Source organism: Ailuropoda melanoleuca, chromosome 2 (assembly GCF_002007445.2).
Source record: "Ailuropoda melanoleuca isolate Jingjing chromosome 2, ASM200744v2, whole genome shotgun sequence".
Classification (NCBI taxonomy): Eukaryota; Metazoa; Chordata; class Mammalia; order Carnivora; family Ursidae; genus Ailuropoda; species Ailuropoda melanoleuca.
In genome coordinates this window covers 185186430-185201809 of record NC_048219.1, presented here as the reverse complement: position 1 = coordinate 185201809, position 15380 = coordinate 185186430, and the positions used below count along the sequence as shown (strand labels likewise).

General features: G+C 42.8%; 1 protein-coding gene across 1 annotated transcript in view; it reads left to right on the top strand.

Annotated features, from left to right (window-relative positions):
• Window positions 1-15380, top strand: part of WDFY1 (WD repeat and FYVE domain containing 1) — a 53488-nt gene that overhangs the window by 25189 nt on the left and 12919 nt on the right. The window contains exons 4-8 of the mRNA XM_034655268.1: window positions 662-716; window positions 2733-2883; window positions 4533-4645; window positions 9278-9404; window positions 15165-15270. Of these exons, the coding sequence (XP_034511159.1) occupies window positions 662-716; window positions 2733-2883; window positions 4533-4645; window positions 9278-9404; window positions 15165-15270 (552 nt within the window). The remainder of the gene's footprint in view (window positions 1-661; window positions 717-2732; window positions 2884-4532; window positions 4646-9277; window positions 9405-15164; window positions 15271-15380) is intronic.

Genomic DNA, 15380 nt, shown 5'->3' with positions numbered 1-15380 from the left:
CTTAAGAACTTCTCAGTTAGCATTGATCAATAGAATTCTTAGTGCTTTTTCTTCAGAGTTTTGTCTTGGTTTTATGCTGAAGCTGATTTTTTCATTAAAAAGCATATACTTTTATTTTTTCCGACTTATAAAGTATTACATAGTCTATAAAAAATTTGGAAAATACAAGAATATTAAAAGAAGCAAACCACTCACAATCTCTAAATTTCCCTTTTGTGTCTGTGTCCTATATGACGTATGTCTAATCTCCCCCTACATTGCTGAGATTCCCAGTGCCTTATTTTCACTGTAGCTGAGAACTGTTTGTAACGGGTCTTCGCAGTTCTGCTGTATGTGTATCATCTTGAGGAATATTCAGTGTAGCCAAGAGAGCACATTAACAACATGTCTCCTTTGCAGTAGCTTCAAAGCTTGCACTTGGGGAGGAAGAATGAACAAAAGTGCTGTGTTGGTCAGCAGCACCTTTATTCAGTCTGGTCCCCAAAAGAAATAGTGGCCTCAGGACAAGCCTGATGAAAGAAGCAATTCCGTATTATTCTTTTACAGCTAATCTCGAGTCCCTAGTCTGGTGGTAGCTAGTCTGGGATTTTACTTTGTTTTGATAGTTAAGTTCCTGTTTTTAAAACCGTAACTGTTTTCTTATTTCATGTGTTTACTTTAGGAATTTCACGTTTCTGAAGATTTTAATAAGATGAACTTTATCAAGACCTACCCAGGTAATTATAATACACACACATACTTGCATGCACATGCACGTAGATAGACACACACAAAACGCCAGCACTCTTAATGATCAAAATTAGGTTTTCACGGTAACTTCGTAAATGTGTTGCCCCCAGTTATATAGGATGCTGTCAACTCTTCAGAGTTATTTACCATCCTTTTCCTGCTTATCAGTGTTTAAATTTTTGTGTACTATTCCATTGGGTGCATAATCAGATTTAACTTAACCATTTTTCTATTTTTGAGCATATGTACTGCTTCCATGTTTTGATAACACACTAACATACATGACAACATATATATGTATGTGTGCATATGTATCTGTATTTATATTTTGTATACATATACATATGTGCGTGCACATCCTTGATTCTTATCCTGACTCTAATCCTGTAACCCTGGATGCTTCTATTTAAGACAAATTCCTAAAAATGGAGTAACTGGGTCAAACATTAAAAAGTTTTTCAGTGCTCTAGATTCATTTTGCAAACTTCTCCTCAGCATTAGTGTAAATTTTTACAGTCCCAAGAGTGGTGGTTAAGAGTATTTGCTCATCTAGTCTGTCCAGCATTGCTCTTACAAATGTTTTTTGCCAGTTTGATAGTCAAAATAGTTCACAATTTATAAATTATTTAAGCTTTACTTACGGCCAGTCATTTGTTATCTTTGATGAATGTCTGTTCCTGATTTTACCCATGTACCTACAGAGTTGTAGTATTTTCTGATTAATTTATAAGAAAATGTCCCTCAGGGGCGCCTGGGTGGCTCAGTCATTAAGCGTCTGCCTTCGGCTCAGAGCCTGATCCCGGGGTCCTGGGATCAAGCCCTGCATCAAGCTCCCTGCTCTGCTGGGAGCCTGCTTCTTCCTCTCCCGCTCCCCCTGCTTGTGTTCCCTCTCTAGCTGGCTGTCTCTCTCTCTCTGTCAAATAAATATATAAAATCTTTAAAAAAAAAAAAAAGTGCCCCTCAGTTCTTCCGAAGCAACCTATACAGCTGAGAGCAAGGTCAGAAGCTTCTCTGCCTAGCTTCTGACTTAATTCATCAGACGGGGCATTTATTAAGCACCTGCTGCATGCCAGGTCCTGTACTAGATGAAGTAGACTAGACAGGTCACTGTCCCAGTGTGGCTTACAGTCAACCCGGGAATGCAGACATTTCAGGAGTTAGGTAATAGAATAGCTTCCTCATTCTCAGCTATTATGTTGGAGTACGGAACTGTACAGATACTTTGTCTTTATAAATAGTAGAAAGTTATACACAAACAGAAATTATTCCAGAAACAGAATGCTTACATTATTTTTTTTAATTTCAGAAAATTGAAGTTCTCTTGTTTACAATGCCAGTGTTTTCTTTTTCTTTCTTTCTTTTTTTTTTTTTTAAGATTTATTTATTTATTTTAGAGAGAGTGATGTGCAAGTGGGGTGGGAGGAGGCAGAGGGAAAGAAGCAGACTTCTCACTTCCCCAACCCGGGCTCCATCTCATGACCCTGAGATCATGACCTGAGCCAAGACCAAGAGTCAGTTGCTTAACCGACTGAGCCACCCGAGCACCTCTGCAATGCCGGTGTTTTCTAAAAGGTCAAAGTACTAAAGTGATAGACTATTAAAACACAAAACAAAACATTGCTCCTTTAAGAAAAGACTACCACTTTCCATATGGAACTTATTGATAGTAAGAGCAAAGTAATAATGTTCTCTTGAGTATAGCAAAAAAAAAAAGAAAGAAAGGTCTGGATCAGTTATTGGCATCCCTCTTGAGCATCAGTCTTTGCAGCTTCTGGTCGCCTGCCAGGGAGGGAGACAGGACGGCTGGGCCGTGGGAAGCCCGTGGTGGTGACTGGGGTTAGGGCAGGTCATCTGAAAGCTGCTCACAGCACAGGCGTTTCCGTGGTTCGACTGTTCAGACCGTGACTCTCCAGGCCAAGCAGCTGGAGAAGGTGAGCCTGGTTCTGATCCGGAAGGTCCCATTTCTTCGTGAAGGGCGCAGACTTCCCTTTCTGTCCCCGCAGCTCATCAGAACCGGGTGTCTGCGATCATCTTCAGCCTGGCCGCAGAGTGGGTGATCAGTACCGGCCACGACAAGTGTGTGAGCTGGATGTGCACCCGCAGCGGGAACATGCTGGGGAGGCACTTCTTCACTGCCTGGGCTTCGTGTTTACAGTATCCTTCCAAGGGCTGGGCCTCCTCCTGCCCGGCACCNCGCCCGGCACCCCCTCGGCGCACTCGTTGGCTTTGAGTATGATCCGAAATGCCTACTGAGATCCAAAGACTGAGTGATTCCTGTGTATTTCATGTGAAATGCAAGACTGCCTGTATCCGCTTTTCTTTGGTATAAAATTGGTGGATATTAAAAATCATAATTAGATGAATTACTGTTCTTGTTGGGAGGTACTGTCCATTTTTTAATACTTAATACAAAATCTCAGAAACCTAAACCTCATTAACGCAAACCCCCACCCCCTCATTCCTTTGCATTTTAAGGTGAAAGAAAAGACTCTTTGTTGAATAAAGATAGAAAGGAATTGATCTTTTATTTGGTTATTGGCAGACCCTGACAGAGAGTATAATAAGGATTTGTGACCCTGGAGTTCATAAATGGGCTTACAGGAGTTTTATAGTTTGTGTGAATGTGTATGGAGACGGTTCATCGTCCTTTCCATTTTCTCAAAGGTGCCTCAGGATCCCCAGAATGTTAATAAATTGCTGCTTTCACAACTTTCTGCCACTGCATGGAATTTGTTTCATGTAGAATTTGCCCTTGCTTAGGGCCGCCCGCGGTAGCTGCGTGCCTTGGTGACAGCAAGATCAAGGCTGTCAGCAACAGGCAAATACCCTGCAGTAGTTTCTTTTTCAGAGTTGGGTGTTTGGCGGAGTAAATTCTTTTTTTTTTTTTTCCATTGAAAGCCTCTATAAACAAATGTTTGCCACAAATGAATGCACGGCATGAGATACTTAAAATGAGCATTAAAGCAGTACCATACGTTTCAGAATCAAATAAGGGGGAAATACTCAGATATATCACTTGCTAAATAAGTGTTTCTGTTACGTGTTGGGCTTCTCATGTGGATTGATGGAAAATGGCACAGAATCAGAGTCGCGGCCCAGCCGGTGATGCTTCTTTTGACCTGTGTTTTGGAATTAAAGCAATGGTTATCCTGACGTATTTAAACTGTGGGTTGGCCACAATTGTCTGTGGCCATTAAGTGACTAAGGAAGTAATGAGTTGTTATCAACAGTATATTTTTAAAATTTACATTTACTCCTACCCCAGATAATGGCCTTTTGGGTGATTTAACTCCCCACGGCAATTTAAAATAAACCACGTTTTTCACTTAAAGCTGCAGCATCCAGGCCAAAGAAAGATGGGTGTTCACGTCTGTATTTGCTATCAGTTTTACATTATTTCCAGAGATAGTTCGTAAATAGTCATTTTGTCCCAGTTCTTGCTGTTATCATTATCGAGTATTTTTCTCTTCTGTGCTTTATTATAACTTGATTATAACGACTTGTTTACATGTCCGACTTCTCTGTCAGCTCTTACCCGTTTTTACTGCTAATCCCTAGGGCGTTGATTAGAATAGTCCTACGTACTCCATGAATTCTTGTTGAATGAATGAATGTTCATTTTCCCAAGAAAATTTCCAGCTTGAATGCTTGTTTTCTTAAATATTTACCTGTTGCCCAAATTTCAGTTGGGTGCTTCCTGTCTCATAGTTTTAGGTTTGTGCTTATGTCTTTAAAATGCACATCTTTCTGTTTTATAACTTTAAGCTGGATTGTGTTATGTATCCTTGACTGCTTCTCCACAGATATGATTTTGACACTCAGTATGCTTTTGTTGGTGATTACTCTGGACAGATCACCCTGCTGAAGCTGGGACAGAACTCCTGTTCAGTCATTACCACCCTCAAAGGCCATGAAGGTAGGCTGTGTGATCACCCACAGGTTTCTCACCTAATTTGGGCATCTAGACTCAGTTCTCAGCTCTGCGGCTTCATGAATGATCAGCTCCTCTGACCTGTCAGTTTCAGGTTGATTGGCCGGACGTGGGATTGAGATCTAAAGACTGACAGAGAGCTGAAGATAGGGTGTTGGGCTGGGTTTCATGTCGTCAAAATCCCTTCCAGATTGCTCATATGGATACTACTTTCTATTTTGTTTGCCTGTTTAAATTAAATTATTTTCAGAAGATCTTTGAAAATTTCTTGTAAATGGTGAGACTTTTAGAAGAATTTTTTCTTTTTTTTAAATTTGTCAGTTTCTAGGATACTGAACAAGACCTGCATTACAATTAGGAGAAATGTCTGGGCTGGTTCTGCCTCTCCTCGGTTGGGGATGGAGGGGGAAGAATGAGTGGAATTGGATTATTTTTACAGTGCAGTGAGCTGGCTAAGTTCCATGGAAGGGTTTTATTTTATTTTTATTTTTTAAAGATTTTATTTATTTATTTGACAGAAAGAGACAGCCAGCGAGAGAGGGAGCACAAGCAGGGGGAGTGGGAGAGGAAGAAGCAGGCTCCCAGCAGAGCAGGGAGCCCGATGCGGGGCTTGATCCCAGGACCCTGGGCCGAAGGCAGACGCTTAACGACTGAGCCATCCAGGCGCCCCCATGGAAGGGTTTTAAAACTCAGTTGGCTGTGTTGGGTAACAAATTGAAGCTTTGACACCGTTTGGCTTAGATTGAAGAATTGGGGATCTGTTCGAAGAATGCATGACGCTCTTGTTTATGAAAACAGTGTTTTAAGTATAACAAGTGAAATGTACTCTGCGCTTCCCAGATGATCTATTTGGGTGAAATCAAGGGTGTCAGATCACGGACCTCGTAGAGCAAAGGGGAGAGAGGAGAAGAACAGTAAGTCAGAATGTATCTGGGCAGGAAAGCACAGCCCCCAAGGAAACCACTTGTGTTTATGACTAATGGTCTCATGATCCCCAGGCTCCCAAGTATTCTGTGTGTTGCTAAGGACAGACCGGCTTCTGGTAACTGCTTCATAGTGTTTCTAGCGAAGGCCCGTGTTTATCTGCTGTCAGGCCTCTCGCTGAAGCGTATGGGGCAAGCGTATGGGATTAAATTTATGCAGAGTCGTTCCCTGAGGCCAGTTTTGCAGAACACTTCTTTTTTCACTTATGTGAAGTTTCTGTGAGAAACTAGTTTCTGTTGTTTGCTTTTGAATATGATTTCATCAGTTTTCTCTATAACCACCAAAAAATATTACTGACTTGTGTGACTGGTTCTGTTTTATTAAGTTTATTAATAATTTTTTCTAGGCAAGCAGTAGTCGATAGGACAATGAAGAGAGAAATCTGTTGAGAGAGAAATCTGTAGAAAATCTCAAAGGCTATTGAATTTGATAAGTTCAGCCAATAGACAATGTGAAATGTGAGGTTTGGATTTTTTACCTAAATTCTCTGGCATAATTGTGTGGTACGCCTACAGACCATTTTTTTTTTTTTTCTGAGACCCTTAATTTACTTTTCTTAAACATGCATCTTGAGGTAAAATCACCTGCAAGGTCCCAGAGACCTGGAATAATCTAGATTTTTAGATTACCTAAATTGGCCACGATAATCTTCACTGCCTTTTCTCATTAAATAGTGTTAGCTTTTTTTTTTTTTCCCTCAAAAGCTTTTTCTGAACTAACCCCGTCATATATAGCTATTGTGTCATTTTTGGATACAGAATGAAGAAGAATTTCTTTAAGCATCCTCGTATCCAAAGTAGTTTGATGTGCAGCCGACGATGATTGTCTTACAAGTCTGGGGCATAGACGCACCCTGTCTCCTCAGTGACTCGTGATAAAGTGTTGAATGACCTTTTGCACAACAAAGATACGTTTTTACTTCGGGGCTCAGCTGGTCCTCGTTCAGTCCAGCTGTCCAGGCGTAGGGCTGTACCTAACCTCGCCCTCTCTCTGCCCTGTAGGGAGCATCGCCTGCCTCTGGTGGGATCCTATTCAGCGGTTACTCTTCTCAGGAGCCTCTGACAGCAGCATCATCATGTGGGACATCGGTGGACGGAAAGGCCGNCTTATTTCCAGAGATAGTTCGTAAGTAGTCATTTTGTCCCAGTTCTTGCTGTTATCATTATCGAGTATTTTTCTCTTCTGTGCTTTATCATAACTTGATTATAACGACTTGTTTACATGTCCGACTTCTCTGTCAGCTCTTATCCGTTTTTACTGCTAATCCCTAGGGCGTTGATTAGAATAGTCCTACGTACTCCATGAATTCTTGTTGAATGAATGAATGTTCATTTTCCCAAGAAAATTTCCAGCTTGAATGCTTGTTTTCTTAAATATTTACCTGTTGCCCAAATTTCAGTTGGGTGCTTCCTGTCTCATAGTTTTAGGTTTGTGCTTATGTCTTTAAAATGCACATCTTTCTGTTTTATAACTTTAAGCTGGATTGTGTTACGTATCCTTGACTGCTTCTCCACAGATATGATTTTGACACTCAGTATGCTTTTGTTGGTGATTACTCTGGACAGATCACCCTGCTGAAGCTGGGACAGAACTCCTGTTCAGTCATTACCACCCTCAAAGGCCATGAAGGTAGGCTGTGTGATCACCCACAGGTTTCTCACCTAATTTGGGCATCTAGACTCAGTTCTCAGCTCTGCGGCTTCATGAATGATCAGCTCCTCTGACCTGTCAGTTTCAGGTTGATTGGCCGGACGTGGGATTGAGATCTAAAGACTGACAGAGAGCTGAAGATAGGGTGTTGGGCTGGGTTTCATGTCGTCAAAATCCCTTCCAGATTGCTCATATGGATACTACTTTCTATTTTGTTTGCCTGTTTAAATTAAATTATTTTCAGAAGATCTTTGAAAATTTCTTGTAAATGGTGAGACTTTTAGAAGAATTTTTTCTTTTTTTTAAATTTGTCAGTTTCTAGGATACTGAACAAGACCTGGTAGAGCATTACAATTAGGAGAAATGTCTGGGCTGGTTCTGCCTCTCCTCGGTTGGGGATGGAGGGGGAAGAATGAGTGGAATTGGATTATTTTTACAGTGCAGTGAGCTGGCTAAGTTCCATGGAAGGGTTTTATTTTATTTTTATTTTTTAAAGATTTTATTTATTTATTTGACAGAAAGAGACAGCCAGCGAGAGAGGGAGCACAAGCAGGGGGAGTGGGAGAGGAAGAAGCAGGCTCCCAGCAGAGCAGGGAGCCCGATGCGGGGCTTGATCCCAGGACCCTGGGCCGAAGGCAGACGCTTAACGACTGAGCCATCCAGGCGCCCCCATGGAAGGGTTTTAAAACTCAGTTGGCTGTGTTGGGTAACAAATTGAAGCTTTGACACCGTTTGGCTTAGATTGAAGAATTGGGGATCTGTTCGAAGAATTCATGACGCTCTTGTTTATGAAAACAGTGTTTTAAGTATAACAAGTGAAATGTACTCTGCGCTTCCCAGATGATCTATTTGGGTGAAATCAAGGGTGTCAGATCACGGACCTCGTAGAGCAAAGGGGAGAGAGGAGAAGAACAGTAAGTCAGAATGTATCTGGGCAGGAAAGCACAGCCCCCAAGGAAACCACTTGTGTTTATGACTAATGGTCTCATGATCCCCAGGCTCCCAAGTATTCTGTGTGTTGCTAAGGACAGACCGGCTTCTGGTAACTGCTTCATAGTGTTTCTAGCGAAGGCCCGTGTTTATCTGCTGTCAGGCCTCTCGCTGAAGCCTATGGGGCAAGCGTATGGGATTAAATTTATGCAGAGTCGTTCCCTGAGGCCAGTTTTGCAGAACACTTCTTTTTTCACTTATGTGAAGTTTCTGTGAGAAACTAGTTTCTGTTGTTTGCTTTTGAATATGATTTCATCAGTTTTCTCTATAACCACCAAAAAATATTACTGACTTGTGTGACTGGTTCTGTTTTATTAAGTTTATTAATAATTTTTTCTAGGCAAGCAGTAGTCGATAGGACAATGAAGAGAGAAATCTGTTGAGAGAGAAATCTGTAGAAAATCTCAAAGGCTATTGAATTTGATAAGTTCAGCCAATAGACAATGTGAAATGTGAGGTTTGGATTTTTTACCTAAATTCTCTGGCATAATTGTGTGGTACGCCTACAGACCATTTTTTTTTTTTTTCTGAGACCCTTAATTTACTTTTCTTAAACATGCATCTTGAGGTAAAATCACCTGCAAGGTCCCAGAGACCTGGAATAATCTAGATTTTTAGATTACCTAAATTGGCCACGATAATCTTCACTGCCTTTTCTCATTAAATAGTGTTAGCTTTTTTTTTTTCCCTCAAAAGCTTTTTCTGAACTAACCCCGTCATATATAGCTATTGTGTCATTTTTGGATACAGAATGAAGAAGAATTTCTTTAAGCATCCTCGTATCCAAAGTAGTTTGATGTGCAGCCGACGATGATTGTCTTACAAGTCTGGGGCATAGACGCACCCTGTCTCCTCAGTGACTCGTGATAAAGTGTTGAATGACCTTTTGCACAACAAAGATACGTTTTTACTTCGGGGCTCAGCTGGTCCTCGTTCAGTCCAGCTGTCCAGGCGTAGGGCTGTACCTAACCTCGCCCTCTCTCTGCCCTGTAGGGAGCATCGCCTGCCTCTGGTGGGATCCTATTCAGCGGTTACTCTTCTCAGGAGCCTCTGACAGCAGCATCATCATGTGGGACATCGGTGGACGGAAAGGCCGCACGCTCTTGCTGCAGGGCCATCAGTGCGTGACCGTTTGTGAGGGTGGGGACAGGATCGGAGTCGGGACGGGGCAGCATTCATAGTCTGCTACTGCTTTCTCAAACCCCATCTCAAACCCCATCGGCTGGGGCTCACTCAGTCCCTATTAACTGCTCTTCTGTGAGTCCCGAGTATCTGATGTTGTAGGGCAAAAACAGAGGGCAGATGAGGACTTTGACCGGGGAAGAGTATGTGGAATGCCATGCAGAACCATCTCGAACTGGATGCCTGACTTGTACTTTTATTCTGCAGTGTAGCTTGTGGGTGTGGTTTGACACAGTCACCTAAGCTAAGACCGTGTAATACCCAGGCTCTTGCCTTCTGGTTTTGAGAGGGAAAGGACATTGGCCTTGCCTTTCCTCCCCGTTGGTTAGGCTGTTGCTGTTTACTGTAAGCACTATCAGGTTGAAAAGTAGCCAAGTAAAGATTCCTTTTTTTTTCTTTTAAGATTTTATTTATTTATTTGACAGAGAGCACAGGCATGGGGAGCGGCAGGCAGAGGGGGAAGCAGGCTCCCCACTGGGCAGGGAGCCCTATGTGGGACTTGATCCCAGGACCCTGAAATCATGACCTGAGCCAAAGGCAGACGCATAATGACTGAGCCACCCAGGCGCCCAAGGAAAGATTCTTCACACAAGTCTGCAGGGCAGAAGATTGTTTCCTAGGGCGTCCGGAGGAGGAGTCTGACAGGCACACAGGAAGGGGGCAGATTTCGCCCCACCGTTGTGTGTGCGTGTGTGTGCGCACGTGTGCATANATCTTCAGCCTGGCCGCAGAGTGGGTGATCAGTACCGGCCACGACAAGTGTGTGAGCTGGATGTGCACCCGCAGCGGGAACATGCTGGGGAGGCACTTCTTCACTGCCTGGGCTTCGTGTTTACAGTATCCTTCCAAGGGCTGGGCCTCCTCCTGCCCGGCACCCCCTCGGCGCACTCATTGGCTTTGAGTATTATCCGAAATGCCTACTGAGATCCAAAGACTGAGTGATTCCTGTGTATTTCATGTGAAATGCAAGACTGCCTGTATCCGCTTTTCTTTGGTATAAAATTGGTGGATATTAAAAATCATAATTAGATGAATTACTGTTCTTGTTGGGAGGTACTGTCCATTTTTTAATACTTAATACAAAATCTCAGAAACCTAAACCTCATTAACGCAAACCCCCACCCCCTCATTCCTTTGCATTTTAAGGTGAAAGAAAAGACTCTTTGTTGAATAAAGATAGAAAGGAATTGATCTTTTATTTGGTTATTGGCAGACCCTGACAGAGAGTATAATAAGGATTTGTGACCCTGGAGTTCATAAATGGGCTTACAGGAGTTTTATAGTTTGTGTGAATGTGTATGGAGACGGTTCATCATCCTTTCCATTTTCTCAAAGGTGCCTCAGGATCCCCAGAATGTTAATAAATTGCTGCTTTCACAACTTTCTGCCACTGCATGGAATTTGTTTCATGTAGAATTTGCCCTTGCTTAGGGCCGCCCATGGTAGCTGCGTGCCTTGGTGACAGCAAGATCAAGGCTGTCAGCAACAGGCAAATACCCTGCAGTAGTTTCTTTTTCAGAGTTGGGTGTTTGGCGGAGTAAATTCTTTTTTTTTTTTTTCCATTGAAAGCCTCTATAAACAAATGTTTGCCACAAATGAATGCACGGCATGAGATACTTAAAATGAGCATTAAAGCAGTACCATACGTTTCAGAATCAAATAAGGGGGAAATACTCAGATATATCACTTGCTAAATAAGTGTTTCTGTTACGTGTTGGGCTTCTCATGTGGATTGATGGAAAATGGCACAGAATCAGAGTCGCGGCCCAGCCGGTGATGCTTCTTTTGACCTGTGTTTTGGAATTAAAGCAATGGTTATCCTGACGTATTTAAACTGTGGGTTGGCCACAATTGTCTGTGGCCATTAAGTGACTAAGGAAGTAATGAGTTGTTATCAACAGTATATTTTTAAAATTTACATTTACTCCTACCCCAGATAATGGCCTTTTGGGTGATTTAACTCCCCACGGCAATTTAAAATAAACCACGTTTTTCACTTAAAGCTGCAGCATCCAGGCCAAAGAAAGATGGGTGTTCACGTCTGTATTTGCTATCAGTTTTACCTTATTTCCAGAGATAGTTCGTAAATAGTCATTTTGTCCCAGTTCTTGCTGTTATCATTATCGAGTATTTTTCTCTTCTGTGCTTTATTATAACTTGATTATAACGACTTGTTTACATGTCCGACTTCTCTGTCAGCTCTTACCCGTTTTTACTGCTAATCCCTAGGGCGTTGATTAGAATAGTCCTACGTACTCCATGAATTCTTGTTGAATGAATGAATGTTCATTTTCCCAAGAAAATTTCCAGCTTGAATGCTTGTTTTCTTAAATATTTACCTGTTGCCCAAATTTCAGTTGGGTGCTTCCTGTCTCATAGTTTTAGGTTTGTGCTTATGTCTTTAAAATGCACATCTTTCTGTTTTATAACTTTAAGCTGGATTGTGTTATGTATCCTTGACTGCTTCTCCACAGATATGATTTTGACACTCAGTATGCTTTTGTTGGTGATTACTCTGGACAGATCACCCTGCTGAAGCTGGGACAGAACTCCTGTTCAGTCATTACCACCCTCAAAGGCCATGAAGGTAGGCTGTGTGATCACCCACAGGTTTCTCACCTAATTTGGGCATCTAGACTCAGTTCTCAGCTCTGCGGCTTCATGAATGATCAGCTCCTCTGACCTGTCAGTTTCAGGTTGATTGGCCGGACGTGGGATTGAGATCTAAAGACTGACAGAGAGCTGAAGATAGGGTGTTGGGCTGGGTTTCATGTCGTCAAAATCCCTTCCAGATTGCTCATATGGATACTACTTTCTATTTTGTTTGCCTGTTTAAATTAAATTATTTTCAGAAGATCTTTGAAAATTTCTTGTAAATGGTGAGACCTTTAGAAGAATTTTTTCTTTTTTTTAAATTTGTCAGTTTCTAGGATACTGAACAAGACCTGGTAGAGCATTACAATTAGGAGAAATGTCTGGGCTGGTTCTGCCTCTCCTCGGTTGGGGATGGAGGGGGAAGAATGAGTGGAATTGGATTATTTTTACAGTGCAGTGAGCTGGCTAAGTTCCATGGAAGGGTTTTATTTTATTTTTATTTTTTAAAGATTTTATTTATTTATTTGACAGAAAGAGACAGCCAGCGAGAGAGGGAGCACAAGCAGGGGGAGTGGGAGAGGNCAGAGAGCTGAAGATAGGGTGTTGGGCTGGGTTTCATGTCGTCAAAATCCCTTCCAGATTGCTCATATGGATACTACTTTCTATTTTGTTTGCCTGTTTAAATTAAATTATTTTCAGAAGATCTTTGAAAATTTCTTGTAAATGGTGAGACTTTTAGAAGAATTTTTTCTTTTTTTTAAATTTGTCAGTTTCTAGGATACTGAACAAGACCTGCATTACAATTAGGAGAAATGTCTGGGCTGGTTCTGCCTCTCCTCGGTTGGGGATGGAGGGGGAAGAATGAGTGGAATTGGATTATTTTTACAGTGCAGTGAGCTGGCTAAGTTCCATGGAAGGGTTTTATTTTATTTTTATTTTTTNTCGTTCCCTGAGGCCAGTTTTGCAGAACACTTCTTTTTTCACTTATGTGAAGTTTCTGTGAGAAACTAGTTTCTGTTGTTTGCTTTTGAATATGATTTCATCAGTTTTCTCTATAACCACCAAAAAATATTACTGACTTGTGTGACTGGTTCTGTTTTATTAAGTTTATTAATAATTTTTTCTAGGCAAGCAGTAGTCGATAGGACAATGAAGAGAGAAATCTGTTGAGAGAGAAATCTGTAGAAAATCTCAAAGGCTATTGAATTTGATAAGTTCAGCCAATAGACAATGTGAAATGTGAGGTTTGGATTTTTTACCTAAATTCTCTGGCATAATTGTGTGGTACGCCTACAGACCTTTTTTTTTTTTTTTCTGAGACCCTTAATTTACTTTTCTTAAACATGCATCTTGAGGTAAAACCACCTGCAAGGTCCCAGAGACCTGGAATAATCTAGATTTTTAGATTACCTAAATTGGCCACGATAATCTTCACTGCCTTTTCTCATTAAATAGTGTTAGCTTTTTTTTTTTCCCTCAAAAGCTTTTTCTGAACTAACCCCGTCATATATAGCTATTGTGTCATTTTTGGATACAGAATGAAGAAGAATTTCTTTAAGCATCCTCGTATCCAAAGTAGTTTGATGTGCAGCTGACGATGATTGTCTTACAAGTCTGGGGCATAGACGCACCCTGTCTCCTCAGTGACTCGTGATAAAGTGTTGAATGACCTTTTGCACAACAAAGATACGTTTTTACTTCGGGGCTCAGCTGGTCCTCGTTCAGTCCAGCTGTCCAGGCGTAGGGCTGTACCTAACCTCGCCCTCTCTCTGCCCTGTAGGGAGCATCGCCTGCCTCTGGTGGGATCCTATTCAGCGGTTACTCTTCTCAGGAGCCTCTGACAGCAGCATCATCATGTGGGACATCGGTGGACGGAAAGGCCGCACGCTCTTGCTGCAGGGCCATCAGTGCGTGACCGTTTGTGAGGGTGGGGACAGGATCGGAGTCGGGACGGGGCAGCATTCATAGTCTGCTACTGCTTTCTCAAACCCCATCGGCTGGGGCTCACTCAGTCCCTATTAACTGCTCTTCTGTGAGTCCCGAGTATCTGATGTTGTAGGGCAAAAACAGAGGGCAGATGAGGACTTTGACCGGGGAAGAGTATGTGGAATGCCATGCAGAGCCATCTCGAACTGGATGCCTGACTTGTACTTTTATTCTGCAGTGTAGCTTGTGGGTGTGGTTTGACACAGTCACCTAAGCTAAGACCGTGTAATACCCAGGCTCTTGCCTTCTGGTTTTGAGAGGGAAAGGACATTGGCCTTGCCTTTCCTCCCCGTTGGTTAGGCTGTTGCTGTTTACTGTAAGCACTATCAGGTTGAAAAGTAGCCAAGTAAAGATTCCTTTTTTTTTCTTTTAAGATTTTATTTATTTATTTGACAGAGAGCACAGGCATGGGGAGCTGCAGGCAGAGGGGGAAGCAGGCTCCCCACTGGGCAGGGAGCCCTATGTGGGACTTGATCCCAGGACCCTGAAATCATGACCTGAGCCAAAGGCAGACGCATAATGACTGAGCCACCCAGGCGCCCAAGGAAAGATTCTTCACACAAGTCTGCAGGGCAGAAGATTGTTTCCTAGGGTGTCCGGAGGAGGAGTCTGACAGGCACACAGGAAGGGGGCAGATTTCGCCCCATCGTTGTGTGTGCGTGTGTGTGCGCGCGTGTGCATACGAGTGAGCTCATGGGCACGTGTGGGTGTATCAGTCGTCTCTGTAGCGTCACATCACGTGTTCTTAGGCATTGTGTTGCAGTGAGGAGTCACCCCTCCTTTGCTCTTAGTTACAAACAGGTAGGTGAGTCTTGAGTGCCTAGAAAGGAGTGGACCACAGCGATTGGTCCTGAAAACCATAGCCATCGTCCTATCTGTGGCCTGCAATTCTGCATGACTGACTTGAAAGTAGTGTTTATTTCATAGAAACTCTTATGCTGTGTACTAAGTCACAGAGCGCTGATTCACGTTTAAACTAGAAGCCACAATACCATGCCAAATCGTCAGTGATAAAATGCCAGCCACTGGTTCCAGCCAGGGGAGAGAGTGGAGCCTCCGTGAAGACAGTGTCTCTTTCTCCACATTGAGACAAGTGACCGATGTGTGTTGTTTGCAGTGACAGAGTGCAGTCCCTGTGTTACCTTCAGCTCACCAGGCAGCTGGTCTCCTGTTCCTCGGACGGTGGGATTGCAGTGTGGAACATGGACGTCAGCAGAGAGGAGGTAAGAGGGAGTAGGGCAAGGCCGAGCCCCTGGCTTCTCGGCTTCCCACCCTGCTGGCCTCGATGCCGACCGGGTCTCAGCCCCAGCCCCTCTCCCTTGGGCTTACTGGT